The sequence below is a fragment of the Limulus polyphemus genome, unplaced genomic scaffold, assembly GCF_000517525.1.
Source record: "Limulus polyphemus unplaced genomic scaffold, Limulus_polyphemus-2.1.2 Scaffold823, whole genome shotgun sequence".
Classification (NCBI taxonomy): Eukaryota; Metazoa; Arthropoda; class Merostomata; order Xiphosura; family Limulidae; genus Limulus; species Limulus polyphemus.
The window spans coordinates 362491-380781 of NW_013666433.1; the positions used below are offsets into that span (position 1 = coordinate 362491).

Below are 18291 nucleotides of genomic sequence, written 5' to 3' on the forward strand. Positions count from 1 at the left end.
TTTGAAAGTAAATATTAAAAAACACAGATAAACATCGATTTTTATGTGTCACATGGTATGTTGAATTCAGCACTGGTTCAAATTAGATGTTTGTGAAATTAAAGTACTAAGTCTATAGTTTTCTACAAATTAGAAACTCAAATTACCAATATTGACTGCTAGAATATAAAATAAGAACACCTTTTCTATTTGCTAAGATATTGCTTATGTAATAAAAATCAAACACAGTGGCACCACACCCACCTCTTTCCATTTTTGGAAATGCTTCTTTATTTACACTTCTATATATGACATGAATAACCAATCAGTTGCTCAGAATGTCCCCCTAATGGCTTTCTCAGCCATTTTAATGGGCTTGGATGCCATTTCTTTCTTTTGAACCAATATTCCAAGGAAGTAGGTTGTGTCTTTAGTCTGCTCAAAATTTCATATTTTATTTAAAACTAAAATACATCTTAGTTACTAAGCTTGTTAAATTATAGTGGAATTCTATATGTATTGATATAGTAATTTATGATTTTTTAGTTATTCAAATGTATATATAAAACCTAAAAATAATTTTGTTTTATATCCTCCACTTGCAAAATGTTTAAAGGCTTAGCAACTTACGTTTGCAACTTATAATTGTTTGCTGTACTTCTTTAGTTACTGTTCTATGTTTTAAGAAAAATAAGTTTAAGAACTTATTTAAAAATTGCAATAATCTATATATACATGTGTAATGTATAATAATTGAAATGTGACTGAATGTTACAAAATACTAGTCAACTAAAACACAGCCAAGACAAGTTACTTTGTACAGATCAAAGGTCAATTTTATGTTATTGGATAATGTAACATGAGTGCATGTTTGCTGCATCATTGTAACTTCTGTATTGTTAGCCAGGCAAAACTGAAAGGTCAATATAATATAAATAATAAATATATATAAATGTATAATGTTACAAGATTTAAGCTATTTAGTCTAAACATTTATATTTTCATGTTATAATTTGTGTTCATTCTAGAATGAAAGAGGCATAACTTATATTTATTACCTACTTTTTTATGGTGGTTACAGGATCGGTCAAATCTACCAAACCCGTACAGAGATTCCTTACTGAAAATAACAGATAAAATATAAAGTTTTTCTAAAGAAATGTTTGATAACTATTTGGACATTATGAAGATTCCTCATGTGAAATTTGAAAATTTTCTGATGCATAAAAGTATTCTCAATCTTAAAATGAAAATTATTTTGCATGTTAGATAGGCAACATGTGAAAATGAAAAAAAAGCATGAGAAAAACATTGCTTTACAAACCTTAAGACTTGATAAAACAAATTGATATTTTGCTTATGAAAGCATTGTAATAATGCTCAAAGACAGCTTGAGTGGGTAATGAAGAAAAACTTTAGTATAAGTTTAACATAACAGCAAATTTACAATGTTTTGGCATGGTTTTTGTCATCATCAGGTACAATGATCACAAAACCTTGATTTTTATTACCCATTCAAGCTGTCTCCAAGCATTATTAGTCATCAAATTTGAAAGCATTGTAATGTTTACTGATAATGTGCCAAATTTTGTTAACATTCCCTTACTAATTTCAAAGTTATAGCATGAAAACTATAAGAAGCACAAAATGGTTACGAGGTTGGTTCCAGAGACTGAGCCCTTGCTGAAAGACTTAAGTGTTTTTTCTTCTTTATTTCAACAGTGAACAGCTTTTTCTCAGCAGATGACATGTTAAGCATAGAAAATAGCCTTGACCAGGAAGGCAGCAAAACCACTGGACATGTAGATTTATTTGGTTCATCCCCAGAGCCAAATGAACAGGTATATGTATACATATAAATACATATGTGTAATACTTGATATTTTCAACATCTATTTCTCTGTAGAGAAGTGTGTTAGCTACTTATATTTTAAATCAACGTACTATTTATTTTGTTCTCCTCAAACATAAAACATTACCTTTCCCATTACGAAGTCAGATAATTAAGAAAATATATATTATAATACAGGGTGTCTCAGCAATCACTGGACTAATGGTTACAAATACATTTATTTACTTAAGCTGATACCTCATGAAGTTTTCTGTGATTGTTGGGGATGGTTTAGCTGAGTTTTGGTACTGAGCATGAAGCTCACCAACTACATCATGTACAGTCCTATGACCATCCTTATACAGGAGTACCATTTCAACCCATTCTAGTATTCCATACTTCAGTATTGTTAAGAAGCTGAAACAAGAAGAGAAACACCATTTGTTCAATGTGTGACTTCTATGACACACTGTATATTCTAATATGTGTTTGCATGCATATATTTATAAGTTTAGTGTTTAAATAAGAAGCACATCAAACAAACTGGGAAATATTTTTCAAAAAAGCATTGTTCCTGAATGTGAATTTAATTGTTTTTTTTCATCTACAATCATCCCAAGAGGGGGCAAAAAAATACAATACAATAAATTAATTTTTATATTATCAATTTCCTTTATACATTCTAAACATAAACCTAACTATAACTACAAAATTGAGGTAAAAAACAAAGTCAATTGTACATATCACAAATACTTTATTTATTAATGACCATGGTTTTGCCAATAAAGGCATTATCAAGTAGAGAGCAAAAAGGTTTGTAAACAGGTTTATATATGTTTAACCAAACAACGAGAACTAACCTTGACATTCATAGTGAGACAACCTTAAGTTGGTGTGGTTCTTTAGAACTTTTTCTGGATTTGTTATTAATATATGAAGTATTTGTAAAATGTACAATTGGCTTTGTGTTTTTTCCTCAATTCTGCAATTATAGAGTTTCAGCAAGTATCGATTAAACAAACTATAACTTGTATTCAGAGTAGGTTTATAGGTACATTTGTTACCTGTAATAAATGTTGTATACTAAATAAGTATTTTGCATAGGAATACAATATTAAATTTTTCAATATGCAACTTGTTTTTCATAAACAGGATTTTCCATCAATATATCAGCCTGTGGAACCAAAACATAGCACACCTACAGCTTGGGGAACCAGTGATGATAACTTTAAAACTAGCTATACTTGTTCTTTGCTTGAACAGCCATCTTTTACCATTGATGTGTGTAATGTAATTCCTATATCTGCAGTATTTGTAGAAAAGGTCAATGCTTATTTCAAGGGTAGCGATCATTCAAGGTAAACATAGAAAGACTTCTATAATATGTGTAAGCAGTAAATTCCAATGATGTAAATAAACAGATTTCTGATTCTTCTAGTAATCTTTTATAATATACATGTGATCAAAACAGTACATAGATTTGTAAATTTTTGAATTAAAAATTGCTTATGATTTGAAAGAAACAGTACTCATGTATTTCTGACTTTTTCATTTCATTGACTACTTTTGTTGCATGTGAAATTGATAATAATTTTCAAAGGTATAACATATGAATATTTGTTTTTCAAAGGTATAAAATATGAATGTTTTTTAAAGTTGTTACAAATTCAATACCTTCAGGTGTCGTGTAAAGCTCTGTGGTAAACTAAAACTTGAATTTTCTGAAACAACTCTTCTTCTGTTGGAAAAACAGTCAAAATTAAACTTGCCTGTCCTGAGATTATACCGAACTGCAAAGATCATTGACATACACCCCAACAGGAACTGTGTTACTGGGTAAATATATATATATATATGTTTTTATTTTTGTCACCATGTAAAAATATAGCTGTTGTCTATTAACATGTGAATATTATTTAAGTATTTGATTATTGCTTAGAGTTCTTGTCTGTAGCTTCTGATTAATGGGTTCACAGTAGCTGATGTTTTCATTATCATATGCTTATTGTTTGAAGTATTGTTCATGTATTTAATGTGTGATTAATATTTAATGAACAGTTCAAGTCTGTAACGCCTGATTTTTTCTGGAGAAGTTATAGTTTGTAATACCTGATTTTTTCTAGAGAATAATTCTTTTCTTTATAACATCTCATTACTGAGATAACATTTCAAAGCTGTTGTTTTTACTATTACCTGATTATTATTTAAGAAACAGTTATGGTCTTTTTTTTCACATCTGATTATTTAGTAAGGAGTGGGTGTGTGCTTTATTATTCTGTTTGCTTGTTAAAAGAGGATATGCTGTTATTATTAATGTGTAGCTAGTGTTCAAATAATTTTTGTTATTAAACAAAAGGTTAGACGATAGGCTATCTGTGCTTTGCTCACTAGGATGCTGTTTAGACATACCCTCATATTTCCAACATCTTCTATTAGTGTTTTTTAAATTGTTTTCACATATTTCATGCAGAGACAGAAAAAAAGAAAATTAAAGGGTTTTGATGCCTTCACGCATATATTATTTGTAGTTGTCTGTTCATGAAAGCTTGAGTAGAATCAGTCTATCTACAATTCTGTACAATTCAGGTATAAAAGCTCTCAGATTGTGCATTAGTAATCCTACCATTCAGAAGCACTCAACTAATGTCACTATGAATGTCCAGAATGCACAGTCAGACTTGACTTTGTATTTCAAGTATGCACACTAGGTGTCATTTTTAATTTTAAATGAATTAAACAGTCAAACTTGTTTCCATTATATTTTTCAGAGTGCCTCAGCACCTTTCAGGTGAACAGTTCTCTCTTAAGCTTGACATGACTGGCATCTTAACTGTTTTAAGGAAACCAGATCAGCAGAAGTCTTGTAATGATTCTAATTACATGGTGGACATTCTTCAGTACAATGTATGTATAATATATGTGAATATGTTTTCCAACAGAGTGTGGGTATATAATGAATTACGCTTGTATTTTTTATGTAATGTATAATGACTGTTCATCGGTATAGGCATATTAAATATGATTACTGTGGTTGAGTACAATTTCGATATACATGATGGTTGTACTTGAGTACAGTGTAAATATATTAGCTGCAATGGTTATTCTTCAGTGTTGAGATTGACCAGTATCTTATGTTGATAGAAGTTTACTGAATGTTTTCATATTCTTCAGTTTTTCTAACTTTAGAAGGGTTTGTAAGTTTATAAATATTGAAATCTGTGTCTGTCTAGAGATAAATGAATGTTGATGTATGTTGAACTGATAACTACAAAGGTAAATAATTCATTGAATGCATACATTTTCTTGCCGGTACCTACTTAATTTTTCATCATTTGTTAAGTGTTTGTTGGTACAATTTTTCAGTATCATGTTTTAACAGCTAGGTAATTGTAAACTTTTCTTATTTTTTATTGGGTTAATCTCTTGCTTTTGGAATTATTACCTGACAGTTTTTTATTGCTTTTGTTCAAATATTTTGTTGAAAAACAAATTAGGATGAATATTTTATAAATATTCCAAATTTGGCATAATAAATTTCATTTACTCCAAAATAAAAATAAAATAAATTCCTATGGAGATTTAATACACTTTGATAAATATGTGCTTATCATTTCTTAGGAAAAAAAACACTACATTAATTTTATTAATGTTCTATTGTAATCTTCTTAACATATCAGTCTTCTTTAGCTTTTTTGGTTACTATTCTGACTTAACCAATCTTCTGTGGCAGTGCCCTAGCATCTTTGGTGACCTGTATAGATCAACCAATTTTCTGTATTAACCTTCTTCAGATTATTAGTTTTCTTTGATAACTGTTCTGGATTCATCAGCTTCTTTTGCAACATTCCAAGGACAATGTTGTTTTTTGTAACTATCCTGTTTTAACCAAGATCTATGTTAATTCCCCTAGGATCAACATTCTTCTTCTGGTAACCCTCATAGATTTACAAGGTTTCTGTGTTAACCCTCCTCAGGTAGTTAGTCTTCTATAGTAACTTTTTTTTGTGTGTTAATGAAGGTCCTATGTTAACTTTTCTATGAAAATCAAGCTTTCTTTAATAACTTTTGGAGGATGAGAATTAACTATACTCATGGGGTAGACTTCTAGTTTACTCAGTCTTCTCAAATAATTTTCTGGATAGCTATGTTTCTCTGTGAATGCCCTGAAGATAATCACTAATTCTGGTAATCCTTGTCAGTTGACCAGCTTTCTCCTAAATACTGAAAAACACTTCCAAATACATAGTGTAAGTTTCCTGGCAAAACATGTTATATGATTTGTAAAATATAAATATTGCATAACACTTTTGTAATCTCTTTCTCATAACATAGATTAAATCCAGTCCTGGTGTCAGAAATGCTCCTCTTCATATGAGTGTAGTGTGGAAATGTGAAATGGCAAAGACCGAACTTTGTGTTGAGTACAAATATAATCCATCAGCCCTGGCCAGTTTGGTATCTATATCAGATATCTCAATATCAACCTCAATAAGTGGAGGAGTGACAAAGATGATTTCCAATCCTTCTGCTCTGTGGTAGGATATATTCATACTAAATTAATTTTTTATTGTGTAGAATATGACCATACAATGTTAATTTTGCTGCTTTCTTACAAGACTTCTATATACAAACAGGATTCACACAAGTCATGAAAATCCTGGAGAGTCATGGAATTTTGTAAAAAAAATTTTTCATTACTGGAAGTCATAGAAAATCAGTTTTTAGCGGAAGGCCCTGGATTAGTCCTTGAAACTAACCCATCTCTCTCACATCCCCTTTTTTTATTGATGAAAAGCCATACCATTTTGTTTATCTCAGTTTTGCAAAAATCAATCGCCAGGAAATGTAACTCATAAAATAGGAAATATGTTGACTTGTCCACAGTTATCAGTAACAGGCTTTGAATTATGTACCCCCATCTGCAAACAAATAGGTTTTATATGACTGTTGTTGGTATTGTATTGTTAGCATTAAAAAAGCTAAAGATTCGTTTGGTTTGGCAGAATTGTCAAATCATAAAATTGTTGATAGGTTAAAGACAATGGATGTTTCAGAATTTTCTTCCTAAATCCTTCTAAATTATAAACACTTCAAAAATAATTACAAACTTGTATCCTAAGCTCTCCATCAGTTATTGTTTAATATTTTTTAATAAAGAGAGAGAGAAATGCAAATCTAAATGGCAACAGTTTAATAGAATGAGTGTCATGAACCTAACCACCATGGATAACCTAGTCAAATATTTGCCATTAAAGAAAGCCTGTCAGTTATAACCTGATTAGGTCACCTGTTATTTATCCAGTGATTGATGTAGGCTGGATTATTTTGAGTGATATTTTGGGCTCCAATACTAAACATTTAGGAGACAATCTTCTGCTTTTAAAGGACAGTCAGGACTATGAATACAGTATTATGATATAGGTTATTAATATTATTTAATCTATTTGTGTTCTTATTAGTTTTTCGTTCACATCTAAAACAAATAAAATTTTTAAAAACTGGTTCATGATTTTTATTGTAATCATTGTACCGTGTGTTGACTGATATGCATGGCAACATCTTTGAGAATAAATTAAATTATTCAGAATGATTATTGTTTTAAATATCATCTAAATGTGTCTCACATTGAAAATTTTATTGAACTACTATTTTATGAATGTATGTCAATAAGTTTGGTATCAATTGTAGATTATAATTCAGATTTTAATATTATACATTAGTTAATTTCTTAATATATATAATTAAATATTAAAAAAATCCTAAATATTGGTTTTTTGTGTGTCACATGGGATGTTGAATGCAGCTTTGGTTCAAATTATATGTTTGTGATGTTCAGATACAAACTCAAATTACAAATATTGACAATCTAGAATATAAAATAAGAACATCCTATCTTTTCTATTTTCTAAGAAATTATTATATTTAGTGAATAAACCAAGGTGGCCCCTCCCACATCTTCCATTTTTGGAAATACTTGCTTATGTACACCTACTTCGCTCTCTGACACATGTATAACCAATCAAAAGCTCAGAATGTCCCCCACGTGGTTTTCTGAGCCTCTTGAAGTGTTTACATGGGAAAACATTTCTTTTCATGGTAGAATCAAAGCAGAAAAGTAACATGCTAATGGAGCTCAAAAAATCATATTTTTTAACCCAAATACAGCTTAGTTACTAAGCCTGATAAATAGTGGATTTCTATGGTATTGCTATAGTAATTTATGATTTTTTTATACCAAAATGCATATATAAAACAAAAGATGCAAAATTTGTAAAGGCCAGTTTTATGCTGTTGGATATGGTAGCATGATTGGACATGCCCTGCATCATTGCAATTTCTGTAATGCTAGTCAGACACAACTGAAAGTTCAATAAAATAAAAATAATAAATATATATATATATATATAGATGTGTAATTTTATGAGATTTAAGCTATTCAGACTAAACATTTATGGTTTCATGTTATAATTTGTAATCATTTTACAAGGAAAAAAACATAATTTATATCTATTTCCTAATTTTTTATGATGGTTACGAGGTTGGTCAAATTGACCAAACCCATACAGAGATAGAATAGTGAAAATAACAGATAAAATATAACTGCTGCATGGTGTATGGAATCCGCCCACCCATAATAAAAGGATTAGATACCTTGTTGAAATATAAAGATATTATTGACCCATGATATTTCTAGTTCTCTGTTAGGTGGAATGTAGATATGTGGTAAAACTATGGAATATACAACATTGCTACTGTGTGCAACAGTATGTGAATGGTTGCAGTAAAAATGAGTTTGAATCTTTGCTTTGTTCAGTTGGTTGACATGGTAACATACCATTATTTTATATTTAGCAGTATTGAACAGTTGGCAAGTATTATTTGGTTTTGGTTACATGCTAAACAAGGTTTTAGCTCCAGCCAAAGCATAGAATGTGTGAGAAAGATGTAAGATTTTATCATTTGTTATTAACCTAAAGTTAGCAAAAAGTTGTGTACTTTGAGAATGGTCACACGAGTGACCGAAACATTGTACCTGTTCTAAATACAAATCTTAATTACTTTAAGAGCTGTAACTTGTAATAAAAAAGTTGACAAAAATTGAATTATACTTAGAGTACTGTAAATGGTGAAGTATTTGTTTGTGTTTTGTTCAGTATTGCACAGTTATTTATAATTTCTTTTAAGAACATGTTTTGTATTTATCTTTTGCTTAATTAGAAATTTTTTGATAGCTTAGGTGTTACTGTTATTGCTAGAACATTTTTTTACAGCTGTTACTACATTTTTTATAAAAATATAGTAAAACATTAGTTGTTTCACTGTGATGGAGTTTACATTCTCTTAAAATCTGTAAATTAGGTACTTGAAAATGTCAGTCTAGTCCTCAAAACGGTCCTGGAATATTTTTTCCATTAGCCTGTGCATATCATGGTGATAAATTTTTGTCATATATGGGCTAGACTTTTAGGCACTTTTGCAGACTTACATCTCCTAAAGTTTTATTTTTCTCAGAATATATCTTTTCATCATATAATTTTTGAGCTCTCAAAATATCATTTATATCAGTTATCTTGTGGGCCTTCCTCATCAAGAAATTTCATAAATTTTTTTCATGATTAGCACATTCCATATTACAGAAATAATAATTAATCTTTTCTCCTTTCTCTAAACATCTGGCTTTATTTTAACCTTTATCCTTCCACTTGTAGCTCCCCTTGAGTTTATTTTAACATATTTTTGATATTTTTACCCATCTGATTAATAAGATTGAAGCTGTGTACATAATATACTTGAAGTTTACAGTTCAACACTTATATAACAAATAAAAACTGCTAACCAGTGACCACACATTCCATCTAGTGCTTGATCTCTTCAATTTGAATGCACACATCTAAATTAACCATTCATCTGAAACCTTTGCATCTTCATGATGTAAATCAGATGCTGAGTGGTTTTCATCATATATTTCCACTAACTCAGCTATAGTCCCCCGGTGGGACAGCAGTAAGTCTTCAGTTTTACAACCCTAGAATCAGGGGTTCAATTCCCCTCAGTAGACACAGCAGATAGCCCGATGTGGCTTTTGCTATGAGAAAACATGCATACAACAACTCGGCTATAGGCTCACATGTAACAAAATAATTATTCTTAGTGACAAGATAAACTACAGGATGAATGAAACAGTTTCATTTCTTCATGTCCTAGTTTTTTCTGCATACAACTTCCCAATGCTTCCATGTAGGAACAGTGAAGTTTTCTTCAGTTTTTCCTCTCAAGTTAACTTGTTATAAGTGTTATACACAACAGTAGAAAGCACACTAAATGCTTTTTATAACTAATGCATAAAATACCCTTTATTTTATTTTCATGTATAAAAACTTCAGTTGGTGACCCTGACTTCCTGACACTTTTGTGGAATCATAACACTTACAGAAATATAAGTAGTTCTGATAAATTGTAGGACATGAAACATTACTTTTAGATAATCAATAACTATTTTGAAATGTAAAAGAAAAGCATTTGATAGCTAAAATATCTCTTGTTCCCATATGGAAATATTGGCAAGAAAAGGTTTGACAAATCAATCTTTGTATATTCTAATATTGTGACATTATTTTTTTTAATATTTAAACATACTTCTTATTTTACATTGAGTATTACCAAGAAGTACTCCACTTGCATTAGAAAAAAAAATAAGGTAATATCTCTAAATGAGTATCCATTTGCTGCAAGGGCAGGTATTGCCTAGTGATTAGAATACCAGACAGTCAAACCAAGACTCCATGATGTACCTTCTTTTTGCAACAAAAAAAACGACTCACTCCCCACTTTGGGGTCACAGATGCATTACAAGTGTGACAGTCAAATACATTATTTGATTAAAGTAACCCAAGAATTGGTGCGAGTGCTATTGACTAGCTGCCTTTCTTGTAGTCTATCAATTCAGATTTAGAGATGGCTAATGCAGATATCTCTTGCGTAGCTCTGCACAAATATCCAAAACAACCAACCATTTAATGTATTGAAGATGAATATTATCTTGAATTAATTTTGCAAACATTTAGACAAGCTTGATATATATTATTTGAATTGATGAAAAGCTTGCTATGTGTATCATAAAGTTGTAGTCTTCAATAATTTTAGTAAATGCATGTCAATTTCCCTGATTATTAAAAGCTATATAGCCATCACTCTTCAGTTTGGGATCAATTGCAACATTCCAGCATTCACAACATAAATTATATCAAAATCTTCTCAAAATGATGTATTATCTTTATTTGGGGCATCAAAATAAATTATTGTTCTTTGAAAAAAAAAAATTAACACCTAAAGCAAGAAAATTTCCTTTGTTGTGCATATTTATTTTTGTTTAGTGTAGCCTAACTCTTTTATGAAAAAAATGGCCACTCTCTCATGCTCAAGCTATCAACAAACTAAAAAATTGTTTTGTTTTTTACCCAATTAATCTTGAGAGAAAAAGCTCTCTTTCCTTATAAAAATTTAGAATATTTCTTCTTGTACTGTTTGCCAGTTCCACAGTTTACCAAATAAATTTACTCTCTGTTGCATATATATTTGTTTCACTCTGTAACATGGAAACGTTTTATACCTGTATTCTTTATTTTCATTATGTAGTTTCTTAATGATAACTACATGATCTCTTAAATTCCTAATTTTAACACTTAACCTTTTTAATCAAATCTTTATTATAAAATTGACTTGAATCAGCCAAGTTTTGTAATTAATAACTGAATTACAAAATAATGGTGTTTGACTTTTCTTTGCATTTTGATGGCTGCTCTGTCCACTTTTTAGTGTATACTTCCATTTTGCAATAAAATTTGAACTAAATTACCTTTATTCTACAGATAATAATAAAAGCTTTTTATTTCAGCCAATTTTTCCCCATTGTGACTACATCAGGGCTAGTAGTCTGCTTCCATTATTTTTCTTGATGAGTACCATTTCCTTTCTGAAGGTAGATCCATCATGACATTTTGTGTTTTTTTTTAATTTCCCTTTAACAGGTAGGTCAAGTGCAGCACAATGGTTAGCATGCCAGGTAGTTCTGTGATTCATACCGTGTTACTGCACTTTGGGGTCATTGGGTACATTGTACAAGTGATGGTCATATCCTGCTATTTGATTTAGATTAGATTGCGAGTTGGTATTGAGTGGTATGATCTAGATGTCTTCCCTCTGGTCTATCACTTGAAGATGAGAGATAACTAGAACAGATACTCTTCAAGTAGATTTGCTCAAAATTAAAACAGACTAATCCTTTAATGGATAATGTCTTTCAATTATTAATCTAGTCCTTCATTTTCCCAAATTTTACAATTATCAGCAGCAGTTGATTTGCACTTTGCACATTTCATTATAGAAGCTAATGGACATTTATAGAAAACACCTTTATACATTTGCGAATAACATAGCAAGGTTGTTTTTCAAAAAAATGGTTTTAGAACTTCATTTATATTTTCCTTCTTTGAATAAAATAACTTAACCTTTTTTTCTCTGTGTTTGTACTGTTTTAACTCTCATTTTTTAGTAGAAAGTATGCCTACAAACTTAACTTTTTTTTTCTCTAGTAGGATATGTTTGTACTGTTTTATTTAACTCCTCCATCTTGAATTATGTATTTAGTAGTTAATTTGATCCTTCTTTTGACAATTTCTCTGTCAGCCTTTGATCTTGTAATTAATTTTCTTTAAGTATATGGTGCAGTATGAGAAAGCTCATTAAACTGCAATGAATGACATTTTTTCTTATAGTTATAAAATAACTATGTGAAACTTAAATAAAAGAAATATAAATATTTGTGTATGTCTACTTGTTACATTTTCTTACACACTGGCAGACTTTTACAGAATATGTAACATAATGTGAAATGGGTAAATAGTATATACTGTCTTTTTGGAGTTTTATGATAAATAAATTCTTCGTGATGTTAAAACTGATTTATATAACTACTTCAGGAAGTCAGATTGTCAGCAGATTACCTGGCATATATCTGACTTGTCACATCATTCAGAAGGAGGAGGAATGGGATTGTTGCAAGCCACCTTTGATCTTAGTTGGGGACCTTCTACACCCAGCCCACTTTTTGCAAACTTTTTCTGTCAAAACACTTCTTTGTCTGGTGTTGAATTGGACTTGGCTGCAAATAGTCTAGGATACCAGCTATCACAAGTTGACAATCGTGTGGAATCAGGTAGGGTATTATCCATTATATATCTTCTATATTTGGTGTACAATTAAAGTTAGTTTGTCTAGGTTACCAGCTATCACAAGTCAACCAACTTGTGAAATCAGACAGATCATCATCTTTCATAACATTTCTTTATTTGGTATGAAACTAAAGTTAGTTAGTCTAGGTTACCAGCTATCACAAGTCAACTATTTTGTGAAATCAGAGAGGTCATCATCTGTCACAATACTTCTTTATTTGGTATGAAACTAAAGTAGTTAGTCTAGGTTACTAGCTATCATAAGTCAACTTTCTTATGAAATTATTTTATGTAGATGGTTAATCTGAATTACAAGCCAGGTAAGTAAATTTGACAGAATGCTTTTCTCTTTGGTGTCAACATAGGTAATCATTCTTGTCATATCATAGTCACATTCTTGTCAAATCATCCCATAATGTAGAACTTCCTTCACAAATTCAATAGTTATTTACTTCAAAATATACTAGACTGCAGCTAGTTTTCTTAATTAGTCATTTATGGACTTCAAATCAAAGGTGTGTACAAAATGAAGGTCAGATCTGTCTCTTTTGTCTGCCACAAGTCACTACTCAGAAGGTCTTTCTTTCAGTAGTAGAACTCAATAACTGGGCTAGTCCATGATGTCAGCTAGAAGCCTATCTAAAAATGTTAATATATACCCAATAAGAAAAATGTATATTAAAGTGTTGAACGCTAAATGCTGGAAAAACAAAGAAACTGGATTGCAATTTTTCTTTATTTTCACATCAGTTATTTTAAAAGCTTTTCTGCCATTGTTTATGAATGATACAAATGAACTTATGTTTTGAAAGATCGTATATATATATATATATATTGCAAAACCTTCACATGAATTTTAGTAATTCTGTCTATGGAGCTCTCATTTCCAATTTTATTTGAAAATTGTCTTCACCTGACAACAAGCTTTTCAGTGTAGTCCAATTATTTTTTCTCTGTTTTCAACAATGAAATTATGTTAATCTCTTTAATACTTTTATACATATGTATAAACACTTTATACTTGCATGTTTTTTCTGTAATTTCTAGTTTAATATCTTATTTATGTGAACTGTTACCCTATTCTGAACAGTCAAAATAATTAGGAATAGTTAGGTAAAATTCACCTAGTTCTACATATTAAAGTTATTAACAAAATTTCACATAAACTGTCATTAAATAATATACTTTGAGGTAACTAACAATATTTACATGTTGTGTCAACATGTTTTAAATTCACAGCCTACAAATAAGTAAGTAGACACCCACTCCAGCAAGAATCCCATTTATTAAATAAACAAAGGGTATAAAATTACCATTAGTATTTAATGGATCTGCCCTTTGCAATATTTATGGCAGAAACACATCGTATTTACAAGATATGAAATCTGGGTCTGTTTACTTAAAAGTTGGTTCTTTAGGACACTTTTACAGACCTACAAGGTATTATTTTGTGACTCGGACTGAATGAGCAGGAGCTCTCACTTGGTTCTTTAGGACACTTTTACAGACCTACAAGGTATTATTTTGTGACTCGGACTGAATGAGCAGGAGCTCTCACTTGGTTCTTTAGGACACTTTTACAGACCTACAAGGTATTATTTTGTGACTCGGACTGAATGAGCAGGAGCTCATACTGCATGAAAAGATCACCTTGTCTGGTAAGCTTGTTCTAGTGCAGACAAGTAGAAGGCTTTGCTATAGAACTGCTTTGTATTAAGTAATAGTAGTACCCATCCCTTCTCGTACCACCACGTGATCATCTACCTGCCATAATGGCACGCACACTGTAACAGAAACATTGTTGTGTTTTGTTGTGGCTTTTGAACAGTTTAACAAAAGATCCTGGAAGGATAGTCACCAAATTGAGGTGTGTTCATTCTTCAAGAGTTGTGCAAGCCTGAACATGTGGTAAAGACTACAGTCCCAAAAGTCAGTGGAGTGTGATAATGTGTATAATGCCTACATGTGATATAGCTTAAAGTGAGGAGTGACTTCTATCTAGCTACTCTGACATTGTAGCCATTGCTTTAAAGGTAAATTCTGATGATATTGGGGGATGCTTGTAACATTGTACAACAGTAGTGACTGTTTGATGTGGGTCATTTTCTACACTTTTTTTCACACCATGAAGAGTCTGATCTATTGGTTTTCGGTGCCCAGGTTGTGCAGAAACTGCTTTTTTCTGATATTACTGAACATGCATTGTCACCCTATTCATTGTGGATAGTAGCATTTCAAGTGATGTAGCAATTTCTCACTGACTTTAACCCCCTCCCATTATCCAACTCTAAAACTTTGTGAATATCCAGATAATTTTAGGGATCCTTTCATTCATGCCATAATTGTGTGTTTTCTATAATTGTTACAAACTGTACCTCTTTACATGTTGGTTTTATTTGTATATGATGCCATGAAGATGGTTGTGTTGTATTATTGGGATTTTCTGTTTACTTATTAGTAGGCTGGATGTATGGAGAATTGTTCATGATCTGTATTGACAATTTGCATATCCATTCATTTTCCATCTTGTGACTCCTGTTGCCTATGACTACTCAGGTTTAAAAAAAATGACCTTGTTGCAAATTGGTTGAAATGTGGTTATTTTCAAATGTAGATGGCACCTCTATAAAATTCATCTTTTTCGGAGTGTTACATTATAGTATTTTATGACACTAAGTTCTCCTATTCTATGATTATGAAAGTCACTAGGTGTAAAATTTTAACATTCCAAAGACAGAGAGATCTGTAGTGTTGAATCTTATCAGTAAAATAAAATAAAGGTGTGATTCCAGCAGGAAAAAACTGGCTAATCTATAAGTAAATACTAGTTGCTCACTGGAGATAGACAAGAAAGTTGAACAGCTTTTCACAAAAGTAACTCAGGAACACACTAGTCCATTGCAGCTAAAGTAAGGACTTCCTTTAAAATTCTAAACAAAATAATTTGTAAGGAATTAGATCTGTAAAATTGACACTAGCATTGTTCACAAATCTCTCTCAGAGCACATATCCAAACAGAAAACCAACTGTCGAAAGCTGTATGAGTGGTATCTGGCATATGACAAGTAAAAGTGTACTGTCACATTTAATTAAGTATATGTCTGCTTAAGTGACTGTATCAAAGTCTAGTCAGTTCATTATCATCCTGCTGGTGATACATTTTTAAAATGTTGCAAAGGTGGTTATTTATGGTGGTTGCAGGTTACGGCTACAATTGTTAGTTAACTTCCATACCATGAGTGACTATCATCTTTGTATGGGCCAATAAGGCTCCTTCAAGCATAAACAAGAATTTGTGCTATATCATGTGAAGTCAAAACAATTAAGTCACCAGATGTAGCTCCCATAGTCTTGCTTCTTTAGGTTGTTCAAATGGACCCTTGAAAGTTGTGTTGACACAGATGGTTCATGGATATTTTTAAAAGCATGAGAAATGAGACAACAACACTGAACTCAATTTATTATACAAAATATCCTGCAGTGGGAAATGTGCTGCAGAGCAGTATTTTATAACCAAGTCTGTCAATGCCAGGGCTGTAAGGTTTTGACACTCATCCTTGTATCATTACTAAATATCATATATATATATGTGATGTATTCATATGTTGTGTGTCTAATTTCTAGATAAGTATTTTAAAATAATTTCAATTCTAGATGTTAGTCATTAAGATGTACATGATCTGTTAACAAAATCAGAATAATTAAAATGATCCTTGCATGTTTTGTTACCATCTCTGAAATATATACATGTAATTAATCATTATCATATGTCTTATCCCTAATTCCTACATAAATGTCTAACAATATTTGAAATTCTAGAAAGGGAAACTTAACATTTATCTGTCATAAGTTTTGATGAGAAAACTTGTATTAAGTTTTGTAGGTAAATGAATACTGTTTAAAAGTAGACTTAGTGAAAAAAATAACAATGGATTATTACTATCATGTATTTTATAGCTTGTGTTTGATACTAGTATCAGCATTTAAAGATGACCATTAAATAAATTATCTGATATTATTGTTTTTTAATTCATATTTCCTTGTACTTTTTCCTTTCATCTGAAAGCTGAATACATATGTGAAGCTGAACAGAACATCTCCTTTGTGTAAATCATCTCTACCTTAACAACAGTTAAAGCATATGTTTAAGAAAAGTCACTGTTGTCTATTGTTTAACAGGGTAACTGTTTTATTAATCTATGAAACATTTAAAACATGCATTTAAGAAAAGTCACTATTTTCTGTTGTTTAACAGGTTAGCTTTTCCTGTTTGTTTAAACTTTATTTCTTTATAAGATTTTTATTATATTTTATAATTTGGATAAAACATAACAGAAGAGTTAAAACTTTTTCTGGATTAATGGGTACTGATCTTCCAGGCATTTCCTTCCATAAAAATATTATTTTTTTAAAAATTTTATAAAGACTACATTAACACCCTTCACATATGTGATATTTGTTTTTGTTAAACACTTACGTAAATTGTTAATTGTAAAAAAAAACATAGTATTTTTTGTACATGTCATACAAGGTGGCACAAAATCATTCCAAAATTGCTTGACAGATGAAAGGAATTGAAAAAAAATGGAGTAAGCCATTGTGTTTATGTTAAAATAAACCTGAACACCCACAATTCATAATAAATAAACTGTCATATATTTCACAAAGAAAAAAAAGCAATTGGAACTTTGATTCCTGTCTGACAATGAAATGAGATTCAAAAGAGCATTGGATAAAATTTATCACTTTTAGAGCATCATTGTTATGATGGTCTGTAATAAGATACAAACTTAAGTAATGTTAACTTGTCTTTAAACTCTTCATGCACACAGACAATTTTGTGTAAAAATTCTATTATTTTATTATCATTAATGTTTTATATATAAATATTGTTTTTAATTTTTTCTTGATTTCTATATTATTAAAGTTTTATTCTGTTGTGATTTATTTTTTGGTTATATGATTTTGCCCATTGTTAACAATCATCTAGTTTTATTTTTACAAATACAGTGCTGTAAAAATTAATTATATTTTCTGTTCAGTATTATTTCCATATGCTGTAATAATACTTTTGTTACACACTGCCCACTTTTCATCAACATTTAACTGTTTATGAATGGTATTTTAGTGTAATGTCCTCAGGGTACACATATGACTTGACCATTGTTTATAATATAAAAATTAAAGTATTTTTTATCATCGTATTTTGCAACTTTATATATGAAATTTAAGAAATGTAACTGTCTCAGA

The 18291-nt window shown here is 30.5% G+C and overlaps 1 protein-coding gene across 1 annotated transcript in view; it reads left to right on the plus strand.

Annotated features, from left to right (window-relative positions):
• The window catches only part of LOC106460725 (F-BAR domain only protein 2-like), an 89526-nt gene extending 71875 nt beyond the window's left edge, over window positions 1-17651 (plus strand). Inside the window, exons 20-26 of the mRNA XM_022387502.1 lie at window positions 1702-1820; window positions 2963-3168; window positions 3491-3646; window positions 4579-4714; window positions 6143-6345; window positions 12790-13025; window positions 17108-17651. Of these exons, the coding sequence (XP_022243210.1) occupies window positions 1702-1820; window positions 2963-3168; window positions 3491-3646; window positions 4579-4714; window positions 6143-6345; window positions 12790-13025; window positions 17108-17151 (1100 nt within the window). The 3' untranslated portion in view covers window positions 17152-17651. The remainder of the gene's footprint in view (window positions 1-1701; window positions 1821-2962; window positions 3169-3490; window positions 3647-4578; window positions 4715-6142; window positions 6346-12789; window positions 13026-17107) is intronic.
• Window positions 17652-18291: the final 640 nt, after the last annotated feature.